Source organism: Gopherus evgoodei, chromosome 2 (genome assembly GCF_007399415.2).
Source record: "Gopherus evgoodei ecotype Sinaloan lineage chromosome 2, rGopEvg1_v1.p, whole genome shotgun sequence".
In the NCBI taxonomy this organism is placed as follows: domain Eukaryota; kingdom Metazoa; phylum Chordata; order Testudines; family Testudinidae; genus Gopherus; species Gopherus evgoodei.
The window spans coordinates 258175393-258200801 of NC_044323.1; the positions used below are offsets into that span (position 1 = coordinate 258175393).

Below are 25409 nucleotides of genomic sequence, written 5' to 3' on the forward strand. Positions count from 1 at the left end.
CACATGCAGGAAGAATTTGACCACAAATGATTTCATAACAGGAGATTTATTTCTAACAAACAGCTGAGACTGCCATTCTGATGTTTGAACAAAATTCTCATTTTAGTGCATACATATCATTCTCAAAAAAATGGATAGATTGCAATCCTGTAATCTTTACATAGCCAAAACTCCCATAAAAGACAATGGGCATTTTGAGTGCAGAAATAACTGAAGAACAACAAACATACACTGCAGAATGCTCTTCAAGAAAGTGTCGGAACTGTTCTAACTCCAGTCCATTGCGGATCAGGTCGTGAAGGCTACAACCTCTGTATTCCTCAGGGACTTCACTTAAGAGCTGTGCTTCTCTGAGAACATCAGGCTGAGGTAGGAGACTGATTTCAGGAGCAATACTCTAACAGAAGAAACAATTTCAATTATATAAAGAAATCTTCTGCCTCTATAACCTGGACAATCTAATAATCCTCCATTAATCCTTCTTTATTGTTTTTAATTCCTTCTCTTCTGTTGTTGCTAATTGCTGCCATGAAGTCACTTTTTCTCCTGTTACAGGAAACAATGCTCTGTCATGACCAAGCAGACAAGGAATGATGCTGCTACACAGAAATTATTACCATTGCTGAAGAGGAGCAGAATCTGTCTTGATATAAAAACTTCCCAATTCCTAAGGAAATAAGCTGCATATATCGGTAAGGTATGTTATCAGCTTTATTTTAAACATATTGGGCCTGATTTAATCCTTAAATAAACCAGTCACTTAACTGAATTCAAGGGATTTCCTCAATATTTAGGGTCCAATCCACCTCCCACTAAAGTCAGTAGAAGTCAGACCATTGACTTCAATGGAGCTTGGATCAGGCCCAAATACTGATGTAACTGAGAGCAGAATTGGAACCATAATTAAAACAGTGATGGCTGTCAAGCATTCATCTGAAAATTAATACTAGTCAACAGCACTGTCAGTCAATCAAACCTGCTCACAGTTTCCTTTCATTGCTGATCCATAAAGTGTTAAGCCTCTCAGATAGAAATCAAGTTTGTTTTTGTTAGTAGGTGCTTGTCTTACCTCATCCTTCTTGGAAACACTCTCTTGATGCAAAGCCTGTAGCTTTCTAAAGTACACTGAGTCCAGCTGTCGACTTTCTTCCACCAGCTCCACCTAATAAAAATAATATCTTATGTAATCCCCACAGTATATATTATAGAAAGCTGGAGAGCTGGGCAGGCAACTTGCCAATGACAGTGGGTAGAAAAGAAACATCCTTGCCAATAACGAGACAGATGTTCAGAAGAAGAAAAAATCACTGCAAGTTGCATCCCTATGAGAGCCACTGAGAAGCAGCAATCCAGTTCTTAGAACTATAGTGCTCACTAGGAAATGATGTTCACCACCAATTTTGAAACATGAGCACCTCAATAGAGAATCCAACCAATAAATATGAAAGCTATAAGACAACTATTCTGTGCTTTTCCTGTTTTGTTCCATATTGTGCCAGTTGGTGGCTTTAGACTATAAATTGTTCAGGGCAATGACTTGAGTGATATTTTTTAATCTGTGTAACACCATGCACATATATGGTGCTTAACAACAACAGTAATCTTGCATTTGTATGCTCAGATCAGCAGTTAGGTGCATAAGTAACTGTTTTGTACATCTATATATTGGTTGGAATATTCAAATGTGGGAACTGGACATTTATGAAACTTGGACCTGCATGTTATAGTGGTGCAGTAATCCATCACAGACAGACTTCCCCCACCATGGTCTTAATTATGCAAGAGCTTATATGAAAGAGAAAAGACAATATTTCCAAATTAACATCTACCTAGACACTAATATCATACTCAGCATCATATATCTGAATGTCCACAGACCACAATCTAACTCTCTTCTACTGCTGCACAACTTTTTTTGTTTCTTCATTGTTGGGAGTTTTTTGAGAAATAATATGTATTTTTAAAACAACCAGGAAAATAATTTCAGACCATTTTGTACAAAGATTAAATCAGAGAATTGATAGAAGTTGAGACACCATAATGAAAAAGGTTTGATTTGGTGTTTGGGTTTTTATAAAAGATATTTTGACCATGCCTCAAATGTATGATTTAAGCCTCTCCTTTATTGCTGGTTGAAATAGCTTGTTTTCTGTGGAATAAATGTACCTGTTCTGTGTTGCCAAGCAAGTGGGGAAAGAGGACACAGGGAGTCTCCTCTCCCTAAACAAGTAGCAAAGCTGGATCTTTCCTAGAAGGAGAACTAAGTTGCTGAACAGTGCATTGCATCAAGAGGGCATAGTCTGAGAGGAGTAGCACAGGGCTTTCCAGAGCATGTGCTGTTCGGTCCACCCTAAGGAATACGTCTTCTCCTTTTTGCTGGACCCAACAGGCTCAGGCCCTATATTTTTTTATACATCTGCCCAGGTCTCTTCTGTTATTAGAGTATTGTCATTTGAAAAGTTTATGCACAACCATACAACAGCAAAGCAAAGTACCACCTGTGCTGAAAGGGTGATAAAAGTTTCTCATTATATCACTAACAGACATTGTAGGCTACATGCATGAAATTAACATAAAGCAATCATAGAAGGTTTTAGATTTGTCACTAGACAAGATTAAAATGATATGTTAAAAGAATGTTCAGAAAATGTCATCCCTCTTTTAATAAAAAAATATTAAGAATTATGCTTTATAGTGAAACCACTTGGTCAGAGGAACTGCTATTCTCAGTATATGTGAAGTGTTACTTATGTTTGCAAAAGGTGTAATGCTTAGTATAACATTAGTCTGGCAAAGTCTAAATAGAATTTCATGCTAATGAAAGGGTTGGCCAATTACAGCATTGTTTTTGTGGATGCAGACTAACACGGCTATCCCGCTGATACTTGACAGCATATTCTGCAGATCACTAAGAACATAGTTGAAATATCTTTCTCATGACAATGCTTGGAAAGAGAAGAGATTATGGCATAAAATGTAAGTCATGGCAAGATTCTGTTCTCAGGCCTGTCAGTCCTCAACCTTGAAATCCTGATCTCCCAATATATGTGGCATCCTCATAGCTGTTCATGCATGTAGAGCAGAGGTGAGCAAACTACCGCCATGGGCCACATCCGGCCTGCGGGACCATCCTGCCCGGCCCTTGAGCTCCTGACCATGGAGGCTAGCCCCCAGACCCCACTCCCGAGCAGCCTCAGCACACCATGACGCCAGCGCTCTGGGCAGCGGGGCTGCGAGCTCCTTCTGGGCAGCGCAGCTGCGGGGCTGGCTGCAGCTGGGCGGCGCGGCTGTCAGTCCTGGTGTTCTGAGTGGTATAGTAAGGGGGCAGGGAGGTTGGATAAAGGGCAGGGAGTTCCAGGGGGCAGTCAGGGGACAGGGAGCAGGGGGCAGTTGGACGGGGCGGAGGTTCTGGTGAGGCGGTCAGGGGATGAGAAACAGGGGAGGGTTGGATAGGCTTGGGAGTCCTGGGAGTCTGTCAGGGGGCGGGGGTGTGGATAGGGATCAGAGCAGCCAGAGAACAGGGAGCAGGCGGGGTTGGATAGGGAGTGACGGTTCTGAGGGGGGCAGTCAGGGGGCGGGAAGTGGGATGGGCCGCATAGGGGGCAGGGGCCAGGCTGTTTGGGAAGGCACAACCTTCCCTACCTGACCCTCCATACAGTTTTGGAAACCTGATGTGGCCCTCACGCCAGAAAGTTTGCCTACCCCGATATAGAGAGAATATAATAATAATCGTAATAATAATAATTAATTAATACTTTGCACTGCTATAGAGATTTCCAATAAAAGATCTCAAAGTGCTTTACAACTGTTAACAAATATACTCTCATCTATGGAGGTGTTATTATGTAATTCTCTTTTCTTTACATATAAGAAAAGAAAGCCACTTAAACCAAGGTCATAGTGAAACTACTTGGATCAGAACCCAGGTTTCCAGATTCTCATTCCTGTTAAACAAATCTCTGTCCCGCCTCACCTAATCCACAGATACACTTTATGAATCTGAGAGCAGATTTGTCCTAACTTTTGTAATCGCTTGTGAGCGGTCACATTTCCAAACATACTATTAAACAAAGTCCACATACAGAATACAGTCAGAACACACAGTCTTGCCTAATTACTTCTTATTCTGATTTTTATGGAAGCAGCAAAACTGGAATTTCCAATTTTCTCTTCTTGCTTTGCTGCTCTTATAGTTTTTCTCTCAGGATTGCTCAGCCCTTATTTTAGATCCTCTGTCTAGAGAGCCACTCCCACCTCATATCTGGATGGGACACTGGGTAACCTGCTTCAGTAAGCCTGCAGAATACACTTAATTCTTTCACAGCAGGCTCACCACCTGCTTACATGGTAGAATGTTTGGCCTGGTCTACACTACACGTTTAAACAGATTTTAGTTAAACCGATTTAACGCTGCACCCGTCCACACAATGAGGCCCTTTATATTGATATAAAGGGCTCTTTAAACCGGTTTTTGTAATCCTCCCCATCGAGAGGAGTAGTGCTGAAATTGGTATTACCATATCGGATTAGGGTTAGTGTGGCCGCAAATCGATGGTATTGGCCTCCGGGCGGTATCCCACAGTGCACCATTGTGACTGCTCTGGACAGCAATTCGAATTCGGATGCACTGGCCAGGTAAACAGGAAAAGCCCCGAAAACTTTTGAATTTCATTTCCTGTTTGCCCAGCGTGGAGCTCTGATCAGCACGGGTGGCAATGCAGTCCCAAATCCAAAAAGAGCTCCAGCATGGACCATACGGGAGATACTGGATCTGACCACTGTATGGGGAGACAAATCTGTTCTATCACAGCTCCGTTACAGAAGACGAAATGAGAAAGCATTTGAAAAAATCTCCGGGCTATGATAGACAGAGGCCACAGCACAGTGCTGTGTGACAAGCGTAAAGGAAAGCCAAAGAATCAAATGGACGCTCATGGAGGGCGGGAGGGGGTACTGAGGACTCCAGCTATCCCATAGTCCCCGCAGTCTCCGAAAAGCATTTGCACTCTTGGCTGAGCTCCCAGTGCCTGTAGGGTCAAACACGTTGTCCGGGGTGTTTCAGGGTATATGTCGTCAATTTACCCCCACACACACCGCCCCCATGAAAGAAAAAGGAAAAAAATAGTTTCTTGACTTTTTTATATGTCACCCTATGTCTACTGCATGCTGCTGGTAGACATAGTGCTGTGGCAATGAATAGCAGCATCCTCTCCCCTCCCCTCCCCGGTGGCAGACGGTACAATATGACTGCTATCCATCACCATCATCAGCCCGCGAGTGCTCCTGGCTGGCCTCCCGGTCTTTCCCAGTAGATGGTACAGAACGGCTGGTAACCGTTCTCATCATAGCAACTTGGGGCTGAGTTCCATCAGCCCCCACCCTTTCATGTCTAAAGAAAAGATTCTGTACTGCCTGGACTATCATAGCAGCGGGATGCTGGGCTCCTCCCCCCCCACTGTTTAATGTCCTGCCTGGACTATCATAGCAACTGGAGGCTGCCTCCCCCTCATTTTATCTCACTAAAAAGTCAGTGTTTCTTATTCCTCCATTCTTTATTACTTCATCACACAAATGGGGGACACTGCCACGGTAGCCCAGAAAGGTTGGGGGAGAAGGGAATCAATGGGTGGGGTTGTTGCAGGGGCAGCCCCTGTGCATGCCATGCAGCTCACCATTTCTGCGGGATCTGACACAGAGCAGCTGTGCTCTCTGGTTCTCTGATACACTGGTTCTCTAGTACACTTGCCCCATATTCTAGGCAGGACTGACTCTATTTTTAGATAAACCATAAAGGAGTGATTGACTCGGGGAGTCATTCCCATTTTTGTCTTTGCGCCCCTGGCCAACCTCAGCTAAGGCCAGCCAGGAGCACCCATGACAGCAGCAGACGGTACAGAATGACTGATAACCGTCATCTCATTGCCAATTTACAATGGCACAGCAGACGGTACAGAACGGCTGGTAACCATCTCTGCTACCTTGCAATGGCAAATGAATGCTGCTGTGTAGCACTGCAGTACCGCCTCTGTCAGCGGCATCCAGTACACATACGGTGACAGTGACAAAAGGCAAAATGGGCTCCATGGTTGCCATGCTATGGCATCTGCCAAGGCAATCCAGGGAAAAAGGGCGCGAAATGATTGTCTGCCGTTGCTTTCACGGAGGAAGGAATGAGTGACGACATTTACCCAGAATCACCCGCGACGCTGTTTTTGCACCATCATGCATTGGGATCTCAACCCAGAATTCCAATGGGCGGGGGAGACTGTGGGAACTATGGGATAGCTACGGGATAGCTACCCACAGTGCAACGCTCTGGAAATCGACGCTAGCCTCGGTACATGGATGCACACCGCCGAATTAATGTGCTTAGTGTGGCTGCATGCACTCGACTTTATACAATCTGTTTTACAAAACCGGTTTATGTAAAATTGGAATAATCCCATAGGGTAGACATACCCTTTCAGGCAAACATTGCTTGTCTGTTGTACAATATTTCCTCTTATTGTAGCATTAGCCACAACTTAATTCTAAGCACTAAGGCATGTTTGAGACAGTTAGTCTTGACTTAGGGTCATTATAATGACACTCTGACACCACTGCTTATTATCTCTTTATGGTAAAAAAATGACTCTTTGGCCATTCATGCTAAGTAAAATCATAGGTGTGGCCTTTAGTCAATGACATGATTATGAGATAGCACAGAGCACACCATCCCATAGGGAAAGCCTGTGCCTCAGGAAGTTACATTACCTCCCAGAGCAGAGTGGTCCAGTTCATTAGAGAACAGTGCAGGTTGCATCTTCAGAATGGTGTAGCCTGCTCTCCACAATGTGTCCTACTCATTCCATTGGTCAGTGCAGAGGGGAACTGTGACTATGGCCCCATTTTTTCCCTTATGAGGAACACTGAGGGAGCAGTACCTGCACTCACTCAAGCCCAGTGACTTGAATGGGGATGATCAAGGGATAGAATAAGGGCCCCTCACTAGCTGGCCCTATGTAAGTTACCTTTCCATAAATGGATTTGTCTGCTTCCACCATTTTCATCCATGGTACCAGCAGAAGGGTGAGAATATATTCTTCTGCTGGGTCAAAAAGATCCTCATAAGGTGGCTTAATTTTCTGATAAATCTCATTTTTCTTATCCTGTTGCAGTCCAATATCCATGCTGGCAGAAGGAGCAATGTAAGCAGCATAAAGGAACTACAATAAAAGAGAAGACAACAGTTTTTTAACCACCATCCATTCTAATGGCCACAGTAAATAAGTTAGTTAAAGATGAGGGTGGTAGCAAACTGTTTTTTTATTATCCTAGTTACTCTCTCGCTCACATCATCTTTCCTCCCCTTCCTCTATTCCCTTGATGCTACTAAGTTTTCCAAAATACAGTTTCTGCCACAGCTCCCTGACTTCCTTACTCCTACATTTTCTGCTTATTAAAAGCTTCTTTGATGACAAAATCATGCATAATGGTGATGGTAATGCTTACACAGATACATTTTGCTGATCCTTAGTTGCAATCACCATAACAACAACAAATGCAGATCTTCATCTTTGAGTTACACACTGTTATTACTTTAAACATTTAACTGTAATACGATGCACTGTTCTATAATACAATAAACCATTTTGTGAAAGATGGTTTCTTCTTGCTTTTTAGAAACCAAACCAAGCAAGATTTTGGAATTTTAATGTAAAATTGAAAATCCTAAATACCAAGAAGACTGCAGTCCTGGTTCAGGATCTACTAGCATGGACTTCTGTGCATATGCAGACCCTCACTGATTTCACTGGGACTCTGCCACAGAACAGGAGCCCGCTTCAGCATATCCAATGGAGAGCTGGGGCCTAAAACTTCTCCGAAGCAAACATCTATGAGGCTATGATAAAATTTATATAGTTTTAAACATTCTTTACTTTTGTTGTTAGCATTGTGTAACATTAAAATTATAAGAATATTCAAAGATATAATGCAACTTTTGGGACAGATTCTAAGCTGGGGTAAATCACCATCGTTCACTGACTTGAATGGTGCTACACTAATATACACCAGCTGAGAAAATAGCCTTCCCTGTTTTGTCTCACTCAGCTTAGACAGTGAAGTGAGGCTGGTCAGTTTTACTTTCTGGTTCTCATGCACTAATAAAATACTATTGTGTTTCAGTGTCTAGCACAGCAGAGGAATGTTTGAATAGTTAAAAAATAACTTCTCTTTTCTTTATTTAGCATATCAAGTCATGTCAAACTTCAACCATAAAACAAACCCAAAATGGTTACTAACCTTTCTATAACTGTTGTTCTTCGACATGTGTTGCACATGTCCATTCCAATGTAGGTGTGTGTGCACCCCAAGCACAGTTGCATTAATTTTTTCCCTCAAGGTATCCCTTGGGTCAGTTCCAGTGCCCACTGATGCCTGCCAGCCCCGCCCTCCTCAGTTTATTTTAACTGAGTGACTCCAATAAGAGATGGAGGGTGGGTTTTAGAATGGACATGTGCAAGAGATCTTGAAGAACAACATTTACAGAACGATTAGTACCTGTTTTTTCTTCTTTGAGTGCTTGTACATGTCCATTCCAATGTAAGTGACTCACAAGCAGTTGTGCAGGAGGTAGACTCGGAGTTCAGTGACAAGCTGACTGCAAGACTGCATGGCCAAAGTTGGCATGGTCTCTAGTCTGCTGGGTGATGAAATAGTGTGTTGAGAGCATGTGCACTGATGACCAGGTTGCTGCTTTGCAGATGTCCTGAATAGGGACTTGTCCTAGAAAGGCGGCCAAGGAGGTCTGGAATGAGCAGTCGGATTAGCTGGAGGTAAAATGCCCACGAGTTCATAGCATGTCCGGATGCATAAAGTAATCCAGGATGAAATTCTCTGGGCAGAGATGGGGAGGTCCTTTCTTCTCTGCAATCACGATGAACAGCTGAGTTGATCTGTGGAATGGTTTGGTCCTTTGTATATGGAGAACCAGATCCTATCTAAGACCTAAAGAGTCAGATTGGTCCCTTCTGACCTATGAGTCTATGAGTCTATGAGTGCAGGTACTGCTCCTCTCTGTTCGCATAGGGTAGAATACCAGCAGGAAGATTGCTTGATTGAGTGGAACTGTGAAACCACCTTTGGGAGGAACAACATGTGTGGATGCAGCTGAACCTTATGCTGAAGAAGATTGTGTATGGGGGCTCCGATGTAAGGGCCTGGATCTCTGATACCCTTCTGGGTGAAGTGATGGCCACTAAGGAGGCCAGTTTCCAGGAAAGGTATAACTATGAGCACGTTGCTAGCCACTCAAATGGTGGGCCCATGAGCTCTGACAAGACAAGGTTTAGATCCTAGGGAGGAATGGGTTCTCTAACCTGGGGGTATACCCTCTCCAAGTCTTGGAAAAAACGGATCATGATCATGTGTGAAAAAACGGATTGGTTGTTGACCTTTGGATGGAAGGCTGAGATGGTCACTAGGTGGATCTTGACTGAAGAGAGGGCCAGACCTTGTTGTTTCAGCAGCAGATGGTACTACAAAATAAGCTGCAGAGTGGACTGCATAGGTCGAATTCCCCATTGGGAGGACTAGATGGAAAACCACTTCCATTCTGCAAGGTAGGTGGCCTTCTATTGCCCAGTAGGACTCTACGGACCTGCTCTGAGCAATCCTGCTCCTCAGGGGTCAGCCATAGAGCTTCCAGGCTGTTAGATGAAGGGAACTGAGGTTTTGGTGGAGCAGCCAACTGTGGTCTCAAGAGATCAGGTCTGGGTGTAGCAGAAGCAGTAATGGAATCTCCACTGAAAGGCCTAAGAGGGTGGTGAACCAATGTTGCCTGGGCCATGCTGGGGCTATGAGAATGACTGATGCTCAGTTCTGCTTGATCTTCATCAGAACTTTGTGACTCAGTGGGGTAGGTGAAAATGTATAATACAGATGTTTTGTCCATGACAATAGCAATGTGTCTGTGAGCAACCCTGGGCAGTGGCCTCACAGGGAATAGAGCTGATGGCATTTCCTGTTGTTGCAGGTAGCAAACAGATCTATAGAGGGAGTCCCCCACCATTGGAAGATGTCCCTCATGATATCCAGTCAGAGGGATCATTCATGGTTAGAGGAGAAAGACCTACTGAGGTGATTGGCCAGCTGGTTCTGTGTTCCCAGAAGATAGGACACTTCTAGACTGATTGAGTGAGTAATGCAGAGCTCCTACAGCTGGATTGCTTACTGACACGGGGGGAAGATTGCGCCCCTCCCTGTCTGTTTATGTAGAACATGGCCATTGTATTGTCTGTGAGAACCGAAATAGTCTTGTTTGTAATGTGGGGTAGGAACACCTGGCAGGCTAGATACTCCCCCCGGTCCCCCAAGCTTCCTGACATTGATAAGAGGGAAAGCTCCTCTTGACAGGGTTACCAGGCATTCAGTTTTCCACCAGAACACCTGGTCGAAAAGGGGCCCTGGAAGCTCCAGTCGGCACCACTGACTGGACCATTAAAAGTCTGATCAGCAGCGCAGCAGGAGCCCAGGGCTAAGGCAAGCTCCCTACCTGCCCTGGCTCTGGGTGGCTCCCAGAAGCAGCTGCCAGTCTCTGTGGTCCCTAGGCACATGGGTAGCCAGGAAGGCTAAGCGCACTGACCCCGTCCTGAGTGGTGGTTCTATAGCTCCCATTGGCCAGGAACCATGATGAGTGGGAGCTGCAGGGGGCGATGCCTGTGAGCATGAAGACAGCACATACTGCGCAGAGCTGCTTGGCCACCCATGCACCTAGAGGCCACAAGGACCTGGTGGCCACTTCCTTGGAGCCGTAGTAAGTGCTGATGGGACCACACACATCCCCCTGTACCCCAACCCTCTGGCCCAGCCCAGAGCCCCCTCCTACACCCCAAAGCCCTCATCCCTAGTCCCACCCCAGAGCCCACATCCCCAGCCGGAACCCTCACCCCCCACACCCCAACCCTCTACCCTAGCCTGGAGCGCCCTCCTGCACCCCAAAGCCCTCATCCCTAGTCCCACCCCAGAGCCTGCACCCCCAGTCCAGAGCCCCTCCCGTACCCCAACCCCCAGCCCCTGCCCAGAGTCCTCACCCACTCTTGAACCCCAACCCCCTGCCCCAGCCCTGTGAAAGTAAGTGAGGGTGGGGAAGAGTGAGCAACGGAGGAAAGGAGGATTGAGCAAGCAGGGCCGGGGTCAGGGGGGAGGGGCTCGGAGAAGGAGCCAAGCAGGAGGTGGGGCAGGGGTGTTCGGTTTTGTGTGGTTAGAAAGTTGGCAACCCTACTTCTTGAGACCAGAGGCCCTGAGTTCTGAGAGATCCTAGGTGGGTTCCCCAGCTGAGGGCTGATGCATCAGATACTAGACACAGACAATTAAGGCCTTGAAAAGGGTACTTCTGCATGTTCCACGTGGTGGTTCAGCCACCATGTCAGTGAATTGAGGATCTGAGCTGGAACAGTGACCACTGAGTCCAGATGATGACATAAAGGAGAGTATATCATGGCCAGCCAGGCTTGGAGAGGTCTGAGATGTAGCCTCGTGTGTTGCACTACATACATGCATGAAGCCATGTGGCCCAGAAGACTTAGACACTTTCATGTAGTCTTGGTCAAATGAGACTGGATGGACCTTATTAGGGATGTAATTGAATGAAAACAATTGTCCGGAAGTAGGTCCATCACTTGCAGAGAGTTGAGAACGGCACCAATGAGCAGAGATAAGAGTGGATTTCTGGATGTTTATCAGTAGACCTAGTGCCCTGAAGGTCAATTGGATAAGATGGATGTCAGATTCCTCTTGAGCTCTGGACCAGTCTCTTACCAGCCAGTCATAGAGGGACGGGAACACATGAACTCCCTTTTTTCTGAGAAAGGCTGCCACCACTGCCATGCATTTGGTGAAGATCTTTGGAGCAGCCGACAGGCCGAATGGAAGGACCACAAACTGGTAATGAACTTGTTCATAACAAATCTTAGGAATCGTCTGTGGCCTCTTCCACAGCTCCCACCTGAAGGAGGGATTGGACTTCTTCTTCCAACAGTTGCTCATGAGAAGGGTCCCTGAGGAGAGACAGGTGGGGGGGGGCTAGGAAGGTGGGGTAGACAAAAATTGGATGGGGTAATACACTTCTACCGTTCTTAGAACCCAGAGATCTGAGGTAATGTGGACCCAGGCACTGAGGAAGTGGAGGAGCTGGTAGGAAAAAGAAGGGGTAGCTGGATCCGGTGTTGAGGGGATTGTAATGTTGACCTTGAGCATCTCATCAAAACGAGTGCTTTGAGTCTGCGCAGGGCCTGCTAAGGAGGATTGCAAAGGGGGCTTATGTCTGAACCCCCTGCTCTTCCTCCTCTGTTGATCTTGCCTGACTGATTGGGCAAAGTAGTGGCCAGTCTGTTGGGATCTGTAGTGCCCTCTGGATACTGCCAGGATATACAGACCCAGAGATTTCAAGGTCTCTTTAGAGTACTTGAGGCCATGTAGTCTAGTGTCCATTTGCTCCAAAAAGAGCTATGACCCTTCAAAAGCAGAGTTTGGTGCACTTCATGTGGAAACCCTGAGGACTGCAACCATGAGCTCCTGCGCATGGTTACACCTGTGGCATTGATCTGGCCATGGAATCAGCAGCATTCAGATCCTTTAAAGGGAGGCCCATGCCACGGTCTTCCCTTCCTCAACTAAGGATGAGATCTCTTGTCTAGAGTCCTGGGGGAGCAATTCCTTAAATTTTAGCATGGACTCCCAAATATTAAAATCATAGCAGCCTAGCAAGGCTTGCTGGTTCACTATGGAGAGCAGTAGCCCCCCCCCCCCATGGAGTAGGCCTTCCAGCCAAACAGGTCCAATTTCTTTGAATCTTTCCCCTTGGATATGGATCCCATTTGACCTTGAAGATCCCTTTCATTGGCAGCCGCCACAACCAGGGACCCCGGGGGAGAGTGCGAGAATAGGAACTCATATCCTTTAGCTGATACAAAGTATTTGCATTCTGTGCACTTCACTGTAGAAGGGAGGGAGGCAGTGCCTTGACTGTAGAAGGGAGGGCCACAGTGCCTTGACTGGGTCCATAATGGCCTCACTGAGTGGTAGAGCCACTCTAAAAGGGCTCACTGCTGACAAAATGTCTAAATGATTATGTGATGTCTCCTTAACCACATCTCCTATAAGTTTGAGGTTACCCTCTTTAACATGTCCTGGTATTCCTTGTGGTCATCTTGCAGTGGAGACACCCTGCTGCCACCACTGCCTCATCTGGAGAGAAGGATGAGGAGACTATAACCAGCTGAGGAGCCTCCGTCACTTCCTCAGTCTCCACAGAGGCCTGCAGGACTTCCCCCTGAGGCTTGGTGTTGGGTTCGGTACCGGAGTCTGAGTGAGAGGTCTCTCGGTGCAGTACCAGGGGCATCATACTTTCCAAGGCCACTGAGTATGATTGCCTTGAGAAGCTGCCGTGAGGGCGCATGCCCCATGGGTTCCTAAACAGTCATTGCATAACTGCCAGGACCATGGGGACCAGTGCCTAAGTGTTCAGTGGCACCCCTGTACTTGGGGCAACAATAAAAAAGGAATGGCCCGGGGAGCAGTGCGGGCGGCTGTGTCAATGGAGGGAGTTAGGACCCCACTTCTGACTCTGATGATGAACTGCAGCATGGAGAACAAGGCAATGCCATTCCTTTCAGTGCCAATGATCAGTGTCATGGCGAAGATCACGTGGAGGCTGCCAAAGGGTTTTTCCCTTAGAGGGGAGACACGGTACTGGGTGAAGTCTGAGCAACAGTTCTCTGCTGCTCAGTGGTACCAGTGGTGCTGAGTCCTGTACCTCCGGGTTCAAGGGAACTGGGCTTGTTTAGTCTGCAGAAGAGAAGAATGCAGGGGGATTTGATAGCAGCCTTCAACTACTTTAAGGGAGGTTCCAAAGAGGATGGAGTTCGGCTGTTTTCAGTTGTGGCAGATGACAGAACAAGGAACAATGGTCTCAGGTTGCAGTGGGGGAGGTCTAGGTTGAATATTAGGAAGCACAAGGGTGGGTTACCTAGGGAGGTGGTGGAATCTCTATCCTTAGAGGTTTTTAAGGCCCGGCTTGACAAAGCCCTGGCTGGGATAATTTAGTTGGGGGTGGTCCTGCTTTGAGCAGGGGGTTGGACTAGATGACTTCCTGAGGTCCCTTCCAACCTTGATATTCTATGATTCTATGACCCACTCCTCCATGTAATAACCTTGAGACCTTCTGAGGAGTCACAACCCCCAGTTTGAGAACCCCTGCACTAGGGGGGGAAATTCAAGCAACTTTGCTCAGGGCACACACATCCTTACACTGGAACAGGCATGTGCAAGCACTCCAGGAAGAACCAACACTTCGGGTCTAAACACTTGACAGTGGCTCTTTCAACTCTGCAAAAGCCAAGTCACCAAACACATGGATCCCTTTACAACTGTCATCCTTAGAATTTTTAATGACTAGCATCTTTAACAACCATGCAGGATTCCACCCATTTTCTACATAGATGTAGGCACCTAAAAAGCAAGACGGGTTTGTTTTTAGCACGGCCTATACATTGTTAGCCCAGATAAAGATTCCCATGTGTAGGGGTGAGACTAAAAAACTAACAAATCCATAGGTAAAGCTAAGCTGAAAAACTCAACCAAATTTATCAGATCAGTGTACACCCTGGGCTAATTATAAAATAAACTGAAATTTTGCAGATACAGCACTAATTAGACTCACAGTGATGTCAAACCTTGGAAGTTACTTAAAACTAATAAAGTTACAATTACATCATATTTTAATCTGATCCAACACATTTCACATGTAAAAAAACCAAGTTATAAAAAGACAGTCCAGTCATATAAAGATGTGATAGCTATAAAAATAACCATCTCAGAAAGGGGTTAGACATTTTATTCAAGTCAAATTAGACAGCAATAGGACTAAGTTGGTCCACTCGTAAAACCACACATGGGAGCTCTGAATTAGGGAAGACCCCAGTGTATTAGATTGAACCTGGTCATTTAAATGGCTAACCTTCCTGTAACGTGGCTTTTTAAAACCCAAAACACATCTTTCTTTGATGGAACTGTTCTCTCTCTAAATAGAATTTTTTATATACTAAATGTTTGCATTCAAATGGCCTTCTGTTTGTTTTGGTTCAGAAATTAGAAAAGTTGGAAAAACTAATCTATACTTACCTTGATAGACAATGTCATAAATTATTAACAGGCTTTAAACTCACTACCTTTGCAACATCAGGACCTGCTACTGCAGCTGCTCCACATGTGGAACTGCTAGTGACATCACTTCCATTTCACCTGTGGAGATGCTACAGAATGAGCTCCTACATAAAGGCAGACATTATATCCATTAGGCTATATATGGTTACTTCCATCCGCACACAGATCAGTCTGAGCCAGGTCAGCAAGCACTCAGCACCTGGATCTTGGGACCCTGCTACGGGTGTGTCACAGCCTGTGACTTGAGTCCAAACCCTGCCATTTTGCAATGTGGACGCACTTCAACTCACAGAACTGAGTCAGAAGGTCTGTATAGTGCAGTGTGGATGCGTTAGCATGGCTTTGAGACCAGGGTCCAGCAACTGTAAACCCAGATTTACAATTCAGTGTGGACACTCAGGATTACAGTGTAGCATAGACATATACCCTAAGGGCCAGATCCTCAGCTGCTCTAAACTGACGTAATTCTGTTGACTTTAAGAGAGATGCACAGATTTAGGACATCTGAGGAGCTGGCCCACAACCTACCTTTCTATCAAGATTTTTATAGTATGCCCATCATTGTAATATCCGAGCCCCCAAGTGGAAATATAGGGCCAGATTGTGAGTAAATGCTTGTGCTGATGCATGACGGGAGAGGTGACAAGGAACCTTCCACCACCTTGTGTTGCCGGCACAGTCACACCACCTTGTGTTGCCGGGTCAGTCACAACTGCACAGCTTTCCCTGGCCTGAATGTAAGGAGTGAATGGGATGTTACTGCAAATTGTGCTGGTCATTACAAACAAGTGGAGAAGTGATGTCCATGGCTTTCTCCTTCTGAATTATTGAATGAAGCCAGTCAGTTTCAGAGGGAAGAACACATTATATGCTCTTAAAGCAGGGGTGGGCAAACTACGGCCTGTGGGCTGGATCTGGCCCCTCAGGGCTTTGGATCTGGCCCACTGGATTGCCCCCTGTGGTGCCGCGGGCCCCGCACCGCTCTCAAAAGCGGCCGGCACCACTTCACTGCAGCCCCAAGGTGGGTAAGCAGAGGGCTCCATGCATTACCCTTGCCTCCAGGCACTGCCCCCCCCAAAGCTCCCATTGGCCGGGAATGGGGAATCGCAGCCAATGGGAGCTTTGGGGGAGATACCTGGAGGCGCGGCAAGGACAGCCCATATGGCGCCCTCCGCACCCCCCCTGCCCAGGGGCAGCAGCGCTTCCTGGAGTGGCGCAGCATGGGGCCAGGGTAGGCATGCAGGGAGCCTGCCCTGGCACCGGTGCACGTCGCTGCCACCCCGGAGCTGCTTTAGGTAAGTGGTGCCAGGCCAGAGCCTGAACTCCGCCTGCACCCCACCTCCCAATTCCCTGTCCTAAGCCCCCTGCCTGTACCCTGCACTCCTCCTTCACCCCAGCCTCCTGCCTAGAGCCTCCTCTTGCAGTCTGCACCCATCCTGCACCCCTGCCCTGAGCTCCCTCCTGCACTCCCCACCCCTCCTGCATCCCAACCCCTTCCCTGAGCCCCCTCATACACCCTGCACCCCTCCTCTGCCCCAATCCCTTGCCCTGAGCCCCTTCCTGCACACCGCACCCCCTCCCACACCCTGCACTCCCTCCCTCCCGCATCCCAATCCCCTGCCCTGCATACAATTTCCCCACCCAGATATGGCCCTCGGCTGAAAAGGTTGGCCCACTCCTGTCTTAAAGAATGTATCCAGGAGCGCCTCTAGGGTGGAAAACATTTTTGGTGCTCATCTCCATTCTTTGAGCGGCCGAGACCAAAAAAAGCAAGCTGCTCAGAAGTTTGGCTCCTCTTGGAAGCTGGTGTCCAGGGTGACTGCCTGCTCAACTACTCCGGTGTATCAGTGGCCCTGCTTCCGCCCCATGCTAGGGAGCTATAAGAAGTACTGTGCTTCCAGATTTTCACTGGGGCTGTGAAACTCCTGAATGGTCCCTATGGGAGCTTGTGCACTAAGGACTTCATAGAGCATTATATTGTGTATTTCAATAAACTCAGTTTAAATTAAATGATTATAAGGCTGTAAAATTCAAATAAAGACCTTTGAGCGTGTAAAATCTCAGGCTCATCAGACTTAATTCATTCAATGTTTGGCAACTTCAGTAAAACATAAAAAGAATTTTCCTACCTTCCAGCTATATATTTTTCTATAAAAGTATTAAAGTTAGTGATGGGTCCAAACCAAAACTGTGATCTGGAGTCTGATCAGAGTTTGCATCTTGAAGTTATTTATAATGGACCAAATGCAAATATACCAAACTTCTGGGAAAATCAGATTATGACCTCCCAAATTTGGGAATGTTCAGATCTGGGGTTTTGGTTAAACTCATCCCTAAATGTAAAGATTTTCAGTATGTAATCTCAGAATGCTTAGGTTTATGCAAAAACACAAAAAATGCTTAGTATTGTTCCCCAACAAGTCCATGATAATAATAACTCTTCATCTAAATTGGCTCTAGTATTAAAATATTATATTTCCAATAATGGTATTAAATTTTTCTAACCCTAAATACTATTTTTCATTGCAGATTGCAACTTGTGTTTCTTTATTATTTTTCTTTTCCAATTAGTTTTACACTCCAGCATGTATGTTTATAGTGAAATAACCCATTCATTCCTGGATTATTACTGTCACTCATCTTTTTTCTAGTGCATCACATTTCATCCTCATTTGAGTTTCTTTTACTATACACACTGATATATTAAGGAAACACATGCCAGGGTATATCATAAAGCTTAGATAAAACACTGTCCAGAAAAATACAATGATCAAAGAAAGTTTCTTAAATTGTATAAAACACTCAATCTCTCTCAGTCGTAAATAGTAAAATATATGACAATCTGCTATTAGAAATCTGATTGACATTAGGAGTAGCTGGAATAACTATCTCATTGTTTCAAAGGTGAGTGCAGAATTCGGGAAGGCATCTTTTCCAGAAGCAGGCCCTTTTGATTGGATACAGCTTGACTCTCATCTATGTTCCAATGAAAACAAGAATAATTTGTGTGCAGCCTTAAAAGGCAAACTTGAGAATGATACCAAATGTTTCAGCACATGTGTTGATTTGTTATGTTTCATTTCAGCTGTGATGCTAATGGAACAGTTTCACATATTTCGTTCTGATGTATTTACTTTAATGGTCATGTGTATGTAGCTTTCTGTGATTGCCTAATAACACTGATTGTCTGATGTTTTGCTGTCACCACCAGGCCGGGGCTGGAAATAAGATAAGACAAGACTAAAGGCTTGCTTTTCAGTCATGCAGCCTTTTAGTCCAGGGCAAAGTAAGAAATAAATATGACCAAATCAGAACGTCAGTGTTTCATAGGCACTTTGCATCGGTGCAAATGACTGCACCATGTGCAATGCAATGGAGACTCGGGCCCAGGAGCTAAAAATTTCAAACATAAATTTGACTCCTAAATCCATATTAAGACAGCTAAATAAAAATTGCCTGAGTTTTCAATGATCCTATGTACCTGCAGCTCCCTTTAATAAATATGTGTTCTGTGGGCACTCAAGTCAGGCCACTTACATATTTAGGTGCCTAAATATGAATTTAGATGTCAAACTTTAGGCACCTAAGTTGGACATTTTTGTTTTAAGGCTGAGATTGACACATACAATTTATAATGTGTCCTCCTGAATTTTAGGAAAAAGAGGAAAACTCAGCATTGTGACTGCTTCAAGCATTTGTTATCCCTGAGTTATTGTGGCATTTCCTTTATTGCCCAGGAGCAAGAACGTTTAGATCAGGGCACACAGAAGAATGAAGACACAGAACTGGAGGTGGAATTAAAAAAGCAGGCGGCAACTTTATTAACTTTTAACATGCTGCCCAACCCCACTCTCACCCCTTCAGATTACGGGGCATTAATTGGCTCCAGTATGAGATTAACCAGCCTTAAGCATTAAAATCCCAATGAGTGAGGGGTGACTCCTTTAGTCTAGCCCTCCCTAACTGAAAACAGGATTCAGTCTTGCTACTTTCCCACTCTGAAGGAGAGTGAGGGTACAGACAAAGGGTGTCTTATTCTTCATGGACCTTAAAACATCCATATGCTCAACAGGCTATTGAGGCCCAGGACAAAGTCCGTCAGGCCTCTGTGGACATTGAGGGAGTGACTCAGCCAGTTATAGCTTCCACATCCTCCTCCCCAGACAAGGCCATGGTGGCAGCAGGGGTGACTCCACTACAGAAACTCCTGGGTCTCAGGCTTTGGTTTAGCCCAGAAGCTGGTCTCTAAAGCCTCTTATGTGTACTAGACACAAGTATTGACAATAATTACTCTGTTTTATTACCCCTTACTAATTTCTATTGTTTGTTTTAATTGTGATCTCTTTTCCTTAATTTCCTACATTACGAGGCCTCTAGGACTCTGCAAGTACAGGAAAAAATCCTCCACAGCCCCACAAAGCAAGCCCAGAAACCCAGCTATGACAACTGAAAAGAAAGGGTAGGGGTAGCCAACGCAGCACTTGTGGGTCTAAGATAGCTCCAAGAGGGCCATAAGCAATGGTGGCGGAGAGGGTCCCTGTCTCCAGTGAGCCTGCCAATGGGAGACAGAAGTAGGTTGAAACTCCCCAGCTCCCAATGCCCACACATGGACGCCATGTATTTCTGGGCAGGTGTGAGAGCATGGAGTAGGAGGTGCCTCCTTCTCCTTCTCTCCCTGACAAGGATCCCAAGGAGTAGCCATCCCTCTGCCAGTTCAATCAATGCCCACAACCAGCCACTGACCCATGCACACTCAGTGCTATGGAAAAGCCATGGAGGGAGAGTTACAACTGCTCAGTACAGCAATAACTTAAAATGAAAATTACATTGAAATTTAAATTATTCTGGTTCTGTAAAATGCCATTCCTCTCTCTACAGACATAAGCTTTATGGACATGGGAAGTGGTGCTCCCTAAGCGATACTTGGGTCTGCTCTCTTTGGAGCAACAGACACATATTTAAAGGCACAGGATAATTTAGAAAGGAAAAGGAAACCCAAGTTTCTCAAAATGGCCGTAAAAACTGCATGGCATACTTAAAATGGCTGTAACTGTCTCCCCCATCCGCCTCCAACAGTCTTATAGGACATGGGTCTCAGTTATCAACACTACTGGTCAGTGGGAAAATAATTAACTTTTTCACTGCACCTGAACTTACAGTGTAAAGCCAGTGAAGAATTCTCACGGGTAAGCAATCTCATTAGCACTTTAAAAATCTATGAAGTAGCTTAACACCAAGAAGCGAGAGTAATTGTATAATCAGGATTAATAATGGGCTGAAATTAAGAAAAGGAAAAGCTATAAAACTGACAACTGGAAGATCCACTTCTATGACTAAAGTCAATATCCTAAGCTTAGGCTTCAGGATTTGAAATTCTAACCCTCATGAGAGACGGTAACAACTGATTTACACATACATACACAAAAAGAATGATCAGCATTAACAATAGCTATTTCCAAATAAGAGATAACACTGGCAGTGAGTAGCAAAGGGGAGACTATGCAAACTGAATATTAATAGATAAAGCTGGGAATGGAATTGATCCTAGGAAACAAATTATGCATGGCTAACATTTAAGTAAAGCAATTCCATGGTAACAATTTAAAGCTGGATTTATTGACCACAACCTCAAATTTCCTTTGCTTGGGGTTGGGGAGACTTGGAAACCCTTTCAGTTCTTCTGTCTTTTTTAAACAGTCTTACAAAAAAGATATTACTGAAGGGAAAACACATTTATAACTTACTTGAGCTTGCTTGCATAGTTTAAAAGGCTGAAGGGTTTCTTGGTAGAAAAGTTGATGATAAGCCTGTAGGTCAAACCAAAAGTACGCACTGTTCTTCCACAGCTACAGATGGAAAAAGAATATAAGTTATTACTACCCAATTATCAGGGCTTTATAAAAGCTTGAATTTCCAATCCAAGTAATTGTTTAGCTCCTTGGGGTCATCATAAATCAAGCTCAATTTAAGATGGTTTTAATCTTCTGTTGCATACTGGCAACAGGACAACATGTTTAATGGCATTGTCACTGCGATATTATATCTTTCATTGTATCCTTTGCATATAATTGGCCATTAAAATTGTTAACGTTACAGTTAACATTTGAAGAGTAACCACATTTTGATGGCGTGAAGCCAGCACTTAAGAAATGTTGATAATGTACGTGCAGAACTTGTGCCATGGTGGTGATAGCATTTTGCAGCAATAACCCAGACAATTAAACGTTTTATGCTTGGCATATGTTATTGTGACTATATTACATTGTTATTATATTTGTTTCTAAGGTACCATATCTTGGTCTCCGTTTCATTGAGTCAAACAAAAATATCAAACATCTTTCAGAAGAAGGAGCTAGCTCTTCCCCCCTCCCCCCACCTCTCTCTTCTAGCCTTTCACTTATGGGGGTTGGGTCTTGGTGAGTATCCCAAAAGCACATCTGGGGCTAGCTGCTTCATGAGACTGACAGTTAAAGGAATACCTGCCAAAGAGGGGAGTTTTGCTCCATAACCTGTTGGTTCCAAGACTTGTTTCAGTCAGAGGTCAGGCTGAACATAAGTTCCACAGCGGAAGACACTTAATACAAATGGCTTGATTTTTGGAAGGGAGTGATCACCACAGATCCCATTTACTTCTGTGGGATTTATGGATGCTCATCCTCTTTGAAAAATCACACCAATTTTGTGTAGGTGGCTAAATGTAAATTTAGGATTCTAATTTAAGGCACCCAGGTTTGAAAAATTGTGGTTGCTGTCTCCTGGAGAGCCAAAGGCAGAAGAAAGCATTTCTGGCCACTGCTGCTGCATTCTAAACATCTGTGAGAAATCTATAACCCTGCCAATGGATGGAATGACCACGGCCTACATCCTCATCTTTTTCAAATCCTTCCTAAAGATTCACTGCTTCTGCAAAGCCCACACGCTGACTAGCTCCAACCCATTCTCCCTCTATATCCTGCAGCAAGTAGAGGCTTTGCAGATAGCAGAGAAGAAATATAATTGTGTTTCCCAGAAGTTCATGGAGCTTCAGTGAACACTAAAGAACTTTATGCAAATGCTGGATACTTCTGGACATAACTGACACCACAGGGAAGGAGGTGGAAAACTAGCATGTGAAAGAGATTATATTCTAGTAGATATTCTTCTTTTTCCCCTTTTTAAAATCTTTCTGAAGGCCAGGATCTCATATTGTTTTTCTGCCAGATGGAAAAGGCAGTTATTCACAATGAATAGTCCCTTTCATCCCTGATGGAACACTCAGACTTCAAATAGGTTTGGGATAGTCAGATTAAGGCCCATCTTTAGTTTCAAAAAATGCATGAACACCACCCCTTTCTCCAATTATTTTTTCAGCCTGGCTGCCCTCTGTAGCTCTGTGTTCAGTCAGTTGTGGAATAAATTATCACAGGGTAAGAAAATACCTCATACCTCATTCCCTGAATTCTCACAGAAGTGTGTGAAGAAGTAGCCTGCTCTGTTCTCCACATAAAGAGACTGTAGCATACATTCCATTTTAGAACTCCCTAGGACAACACTCTCTGTAGGACTTTTACCCTAGATTAACAGAACAGCAAGAAATAAAGGTGATTAATTTTTCTTAGATGTCAATGAGTTGAAATGGGGTGTCACGCAGACTGTTCAGCTGACATCTTCACTCCAGTCAACCAGATTTTACATTATATTATACATACAATTGGTGCATAGAAGTCATCTAGTCCATCCCCCTGGGCTGAGGCAGGACTCACAATACCTAGGCCATTACTGATTGGTGTTTGTCTAACAAGTTCTTAAAAATCTCCAATGAGGGGGTTTCCACAACCTTCCTTTGTACTTAAATATTCTTAAAGTTAAAATGTTTTTCCTAATATCTGATCTAATTCTCCCTTGCTGCAAATTAGGCTGATTACTTCTTATTCTTCCTTCAAGGATGTGGAGAACAATTGATCATCCTCTTTATAACAGCCTTTAATAGATTTGCAGTCTTATTGGATCCCCCTCCATGTTCTTTTCTCAAGTTTTAAAAATTTTTCCCCATAGATCAGGTTTTCTAAATCTTTTATCATTTTTATTGCTCTCCTCTGAACTCTCTTCCCAATTTGTCTCATCTTTCTTAAAGCATAGTGCCAAAAACTGGACACAATACTCCAGTTGAGGCCTCAGTGCCAAGTAGAGTGGGACAATTACCTCCTGTGTCTTGCATACAACACTTCTGTTAATACATCCCAGAATGATATTCGCTTTTTTTTTTTTGCAACTGCGTCACAGTTTTGACTCATTCGCTTTGTAAGCTACTACAACTGCCATCTCCTTTTTCAGCAGTACTACCATCTAGCTAGTTATTCCCCATTTTGTAGTTGTGCATTTGATTTTTCTTTCCTAAATGTAGCACTGTGCACTTGTCTTTATTGAATTTGTGTTGATTTCAGACCAATTCATCAAGATTGTTTTGAATTCTAATCCTGTCCTCCAAACTGCTTGCAACCCCTCCCAATTTAGTGTCATCCACAAATTTTATAAGCATATTCTCCACTCCATTATCCAAGTAATTAATGAAAATGTTGAAGCATTCCAGACTGAGGACAGACTCGCCCATTCGCACCCACCCCCGGTCCCATTTGCTCCATTTGATAGCAAACCATTGATAACAACTCTCAGTACAGTCTTTCAACAAGTTGTGCATTCACCTTATAGTAATTTCATCTAGACAGCATTTCTCTAGTTTGTTTATGAAAATGTCAGGTGTGATTGTGTCAAAAGCCTTACTAAAAATTAAGGAAAATCACTTGTTTCCCCCTATCCACTAGGCGAGTAACCCTGTCAAAGAAGGAAATTAGATAGGTTTGGCATTCCAGGTGCTTACAAATTGATTCTTTATTAACTTGTTCCAGTAACTTTCTAGGTATCAAAGTATCCAGGAGTATTGAGTAGGACAGGAGAGATTTAAGGGGGTCTATTTTGACACCTCCCTCCCCACCCTCCTGCAAAGAATCCCAAGGAAAATGCAGGCCAGTAAGCTTATCCCTGAAAAGCTGAGAAAATATGTAGCAGACTGGTCACATCCTGTGAGGACACTGGGAGTGGATGAAGGAGTGGGGATGGGAGGACAATAGGTTTCTCTCCAAAGATTGCTCAAGAGCAGGTAGGGAAGAAAGAGCAGGGCCTTTGAGAGAGGGTCTTGTGAGAAAGCAGTCACAGTGAGAAGCCTGAGGGTATGGAATAATTAGAATCCTTGATACTCAGCATATGCACAGTGGGCCCCGCCATTTGATGGCATCATCATCAGCTGTGTGAAGCGCCAGGTGGCAACATCAGTGATCCCTTGAGGTCAAGGATGATCTCTTCCACAGATTTTAATTTTTATGGGTCTTTTGGTGACCGAATCCTTGAGCCACAAACTTGTTGGCAGACATTGCAGGTGATGTTGGAAGGCAGGTTTGAGCCATGATTTCTGTATGACAGTCATCTGTCCTTTCTTTTCTGGCATTTTTCTGTGACCAGGGCAAGGCAATTTTCCTCAAAAGTGATCTTTCCTTCTGTGACAAGTCTTCACCAGTTAGCCCTGTCCTTGACCACTGTGTACCAGAGTGTGGTATTGATGCCACATCTCTTAATCTTTGTCTTGATGGTGTCTTTGAAGTGTTTCTTTTGGCCTCCCCATTTCCCTTCTCTTTTGGTGAGCTGGGCATACAGCAATTGTTTTGGTAGGCGTGCGTCAGGCATGCACACACAGTGCTCACTCCACCTCAGCTGGTGCTGGATAATCATCCAATACTGAAGGTGTTGGCCTCCGTGAGGACACTGATGTTAGGGTGATGATCCTTCCACTTTATGTTGAATATCTTCTGGAGAAAGTGCTAGCGCTAGCACTGGCTTTCCAGGTGTTTTCTGTAGGTCACCCAAGTCTCGCCAGAATAGAGGAGAGTTGAGATTACCACTGCTTTATAAACTAAAAGTCTAGTGTGTGTTCTGATGTGGTGGTTGTTGAATACCCGTTGAGACAGTCTGCCAAAGACAAGGCTGGCACAGCAGATTCTGTGCTGAATCTTGACATCTCTGTCTGCCCTCTGTGAGAGACGGCGGCCAAGGTAGGAAAGGTGTTCTAAATTTTCCATTCTTCTCTGTCAATCTAGAACTTCCTTGCTGGGTTTGATGATTGACCAGGAGCTGGCTGGTGGAGAACTTTTGTTTTGTCAATGTTCAGGGTTAGT

At 44.6% G+C, this 25409-nt stretch overlaps 1 protein-coding gene and 1 long non-coding RNA gene across 2 annotated transcripts in view; one reads left to right on the forward strand and one right to left on the reverse strand.

Annotated features, from left to right (window-relative positions):
- Nucleotides 1–25409, reverse strand: part of RGS22 (regulator of G protein signaling 22) — a 116950-nt gene that overhangs the window by 29122 nt on the left and 62419 nt on the right. The window contains 5 exon segments of the mRNA XM_030553569.1: nt 231–397; nt 1070–1162; nt 7011–7205; nt 20949–21050; nt 22630–22755. Coding sequence (XP_030409429.1) covers nt 231–397; nt 1070–1162; nt 7011–7205; nt 20949–21050; nt 22630–22755 — 683 coding nt within the window.
- Nucleotides 303–18232, forward strand: LOC115647004. Its single transcript, XR_003999187.1, has 4 exons — nt 303–369; nt 556–697; nt 2861–2976; nt 18109–18232. It is a non-coding gene; the product is annotated as an uncharacterized LOC115647004 (long non-coding RNA).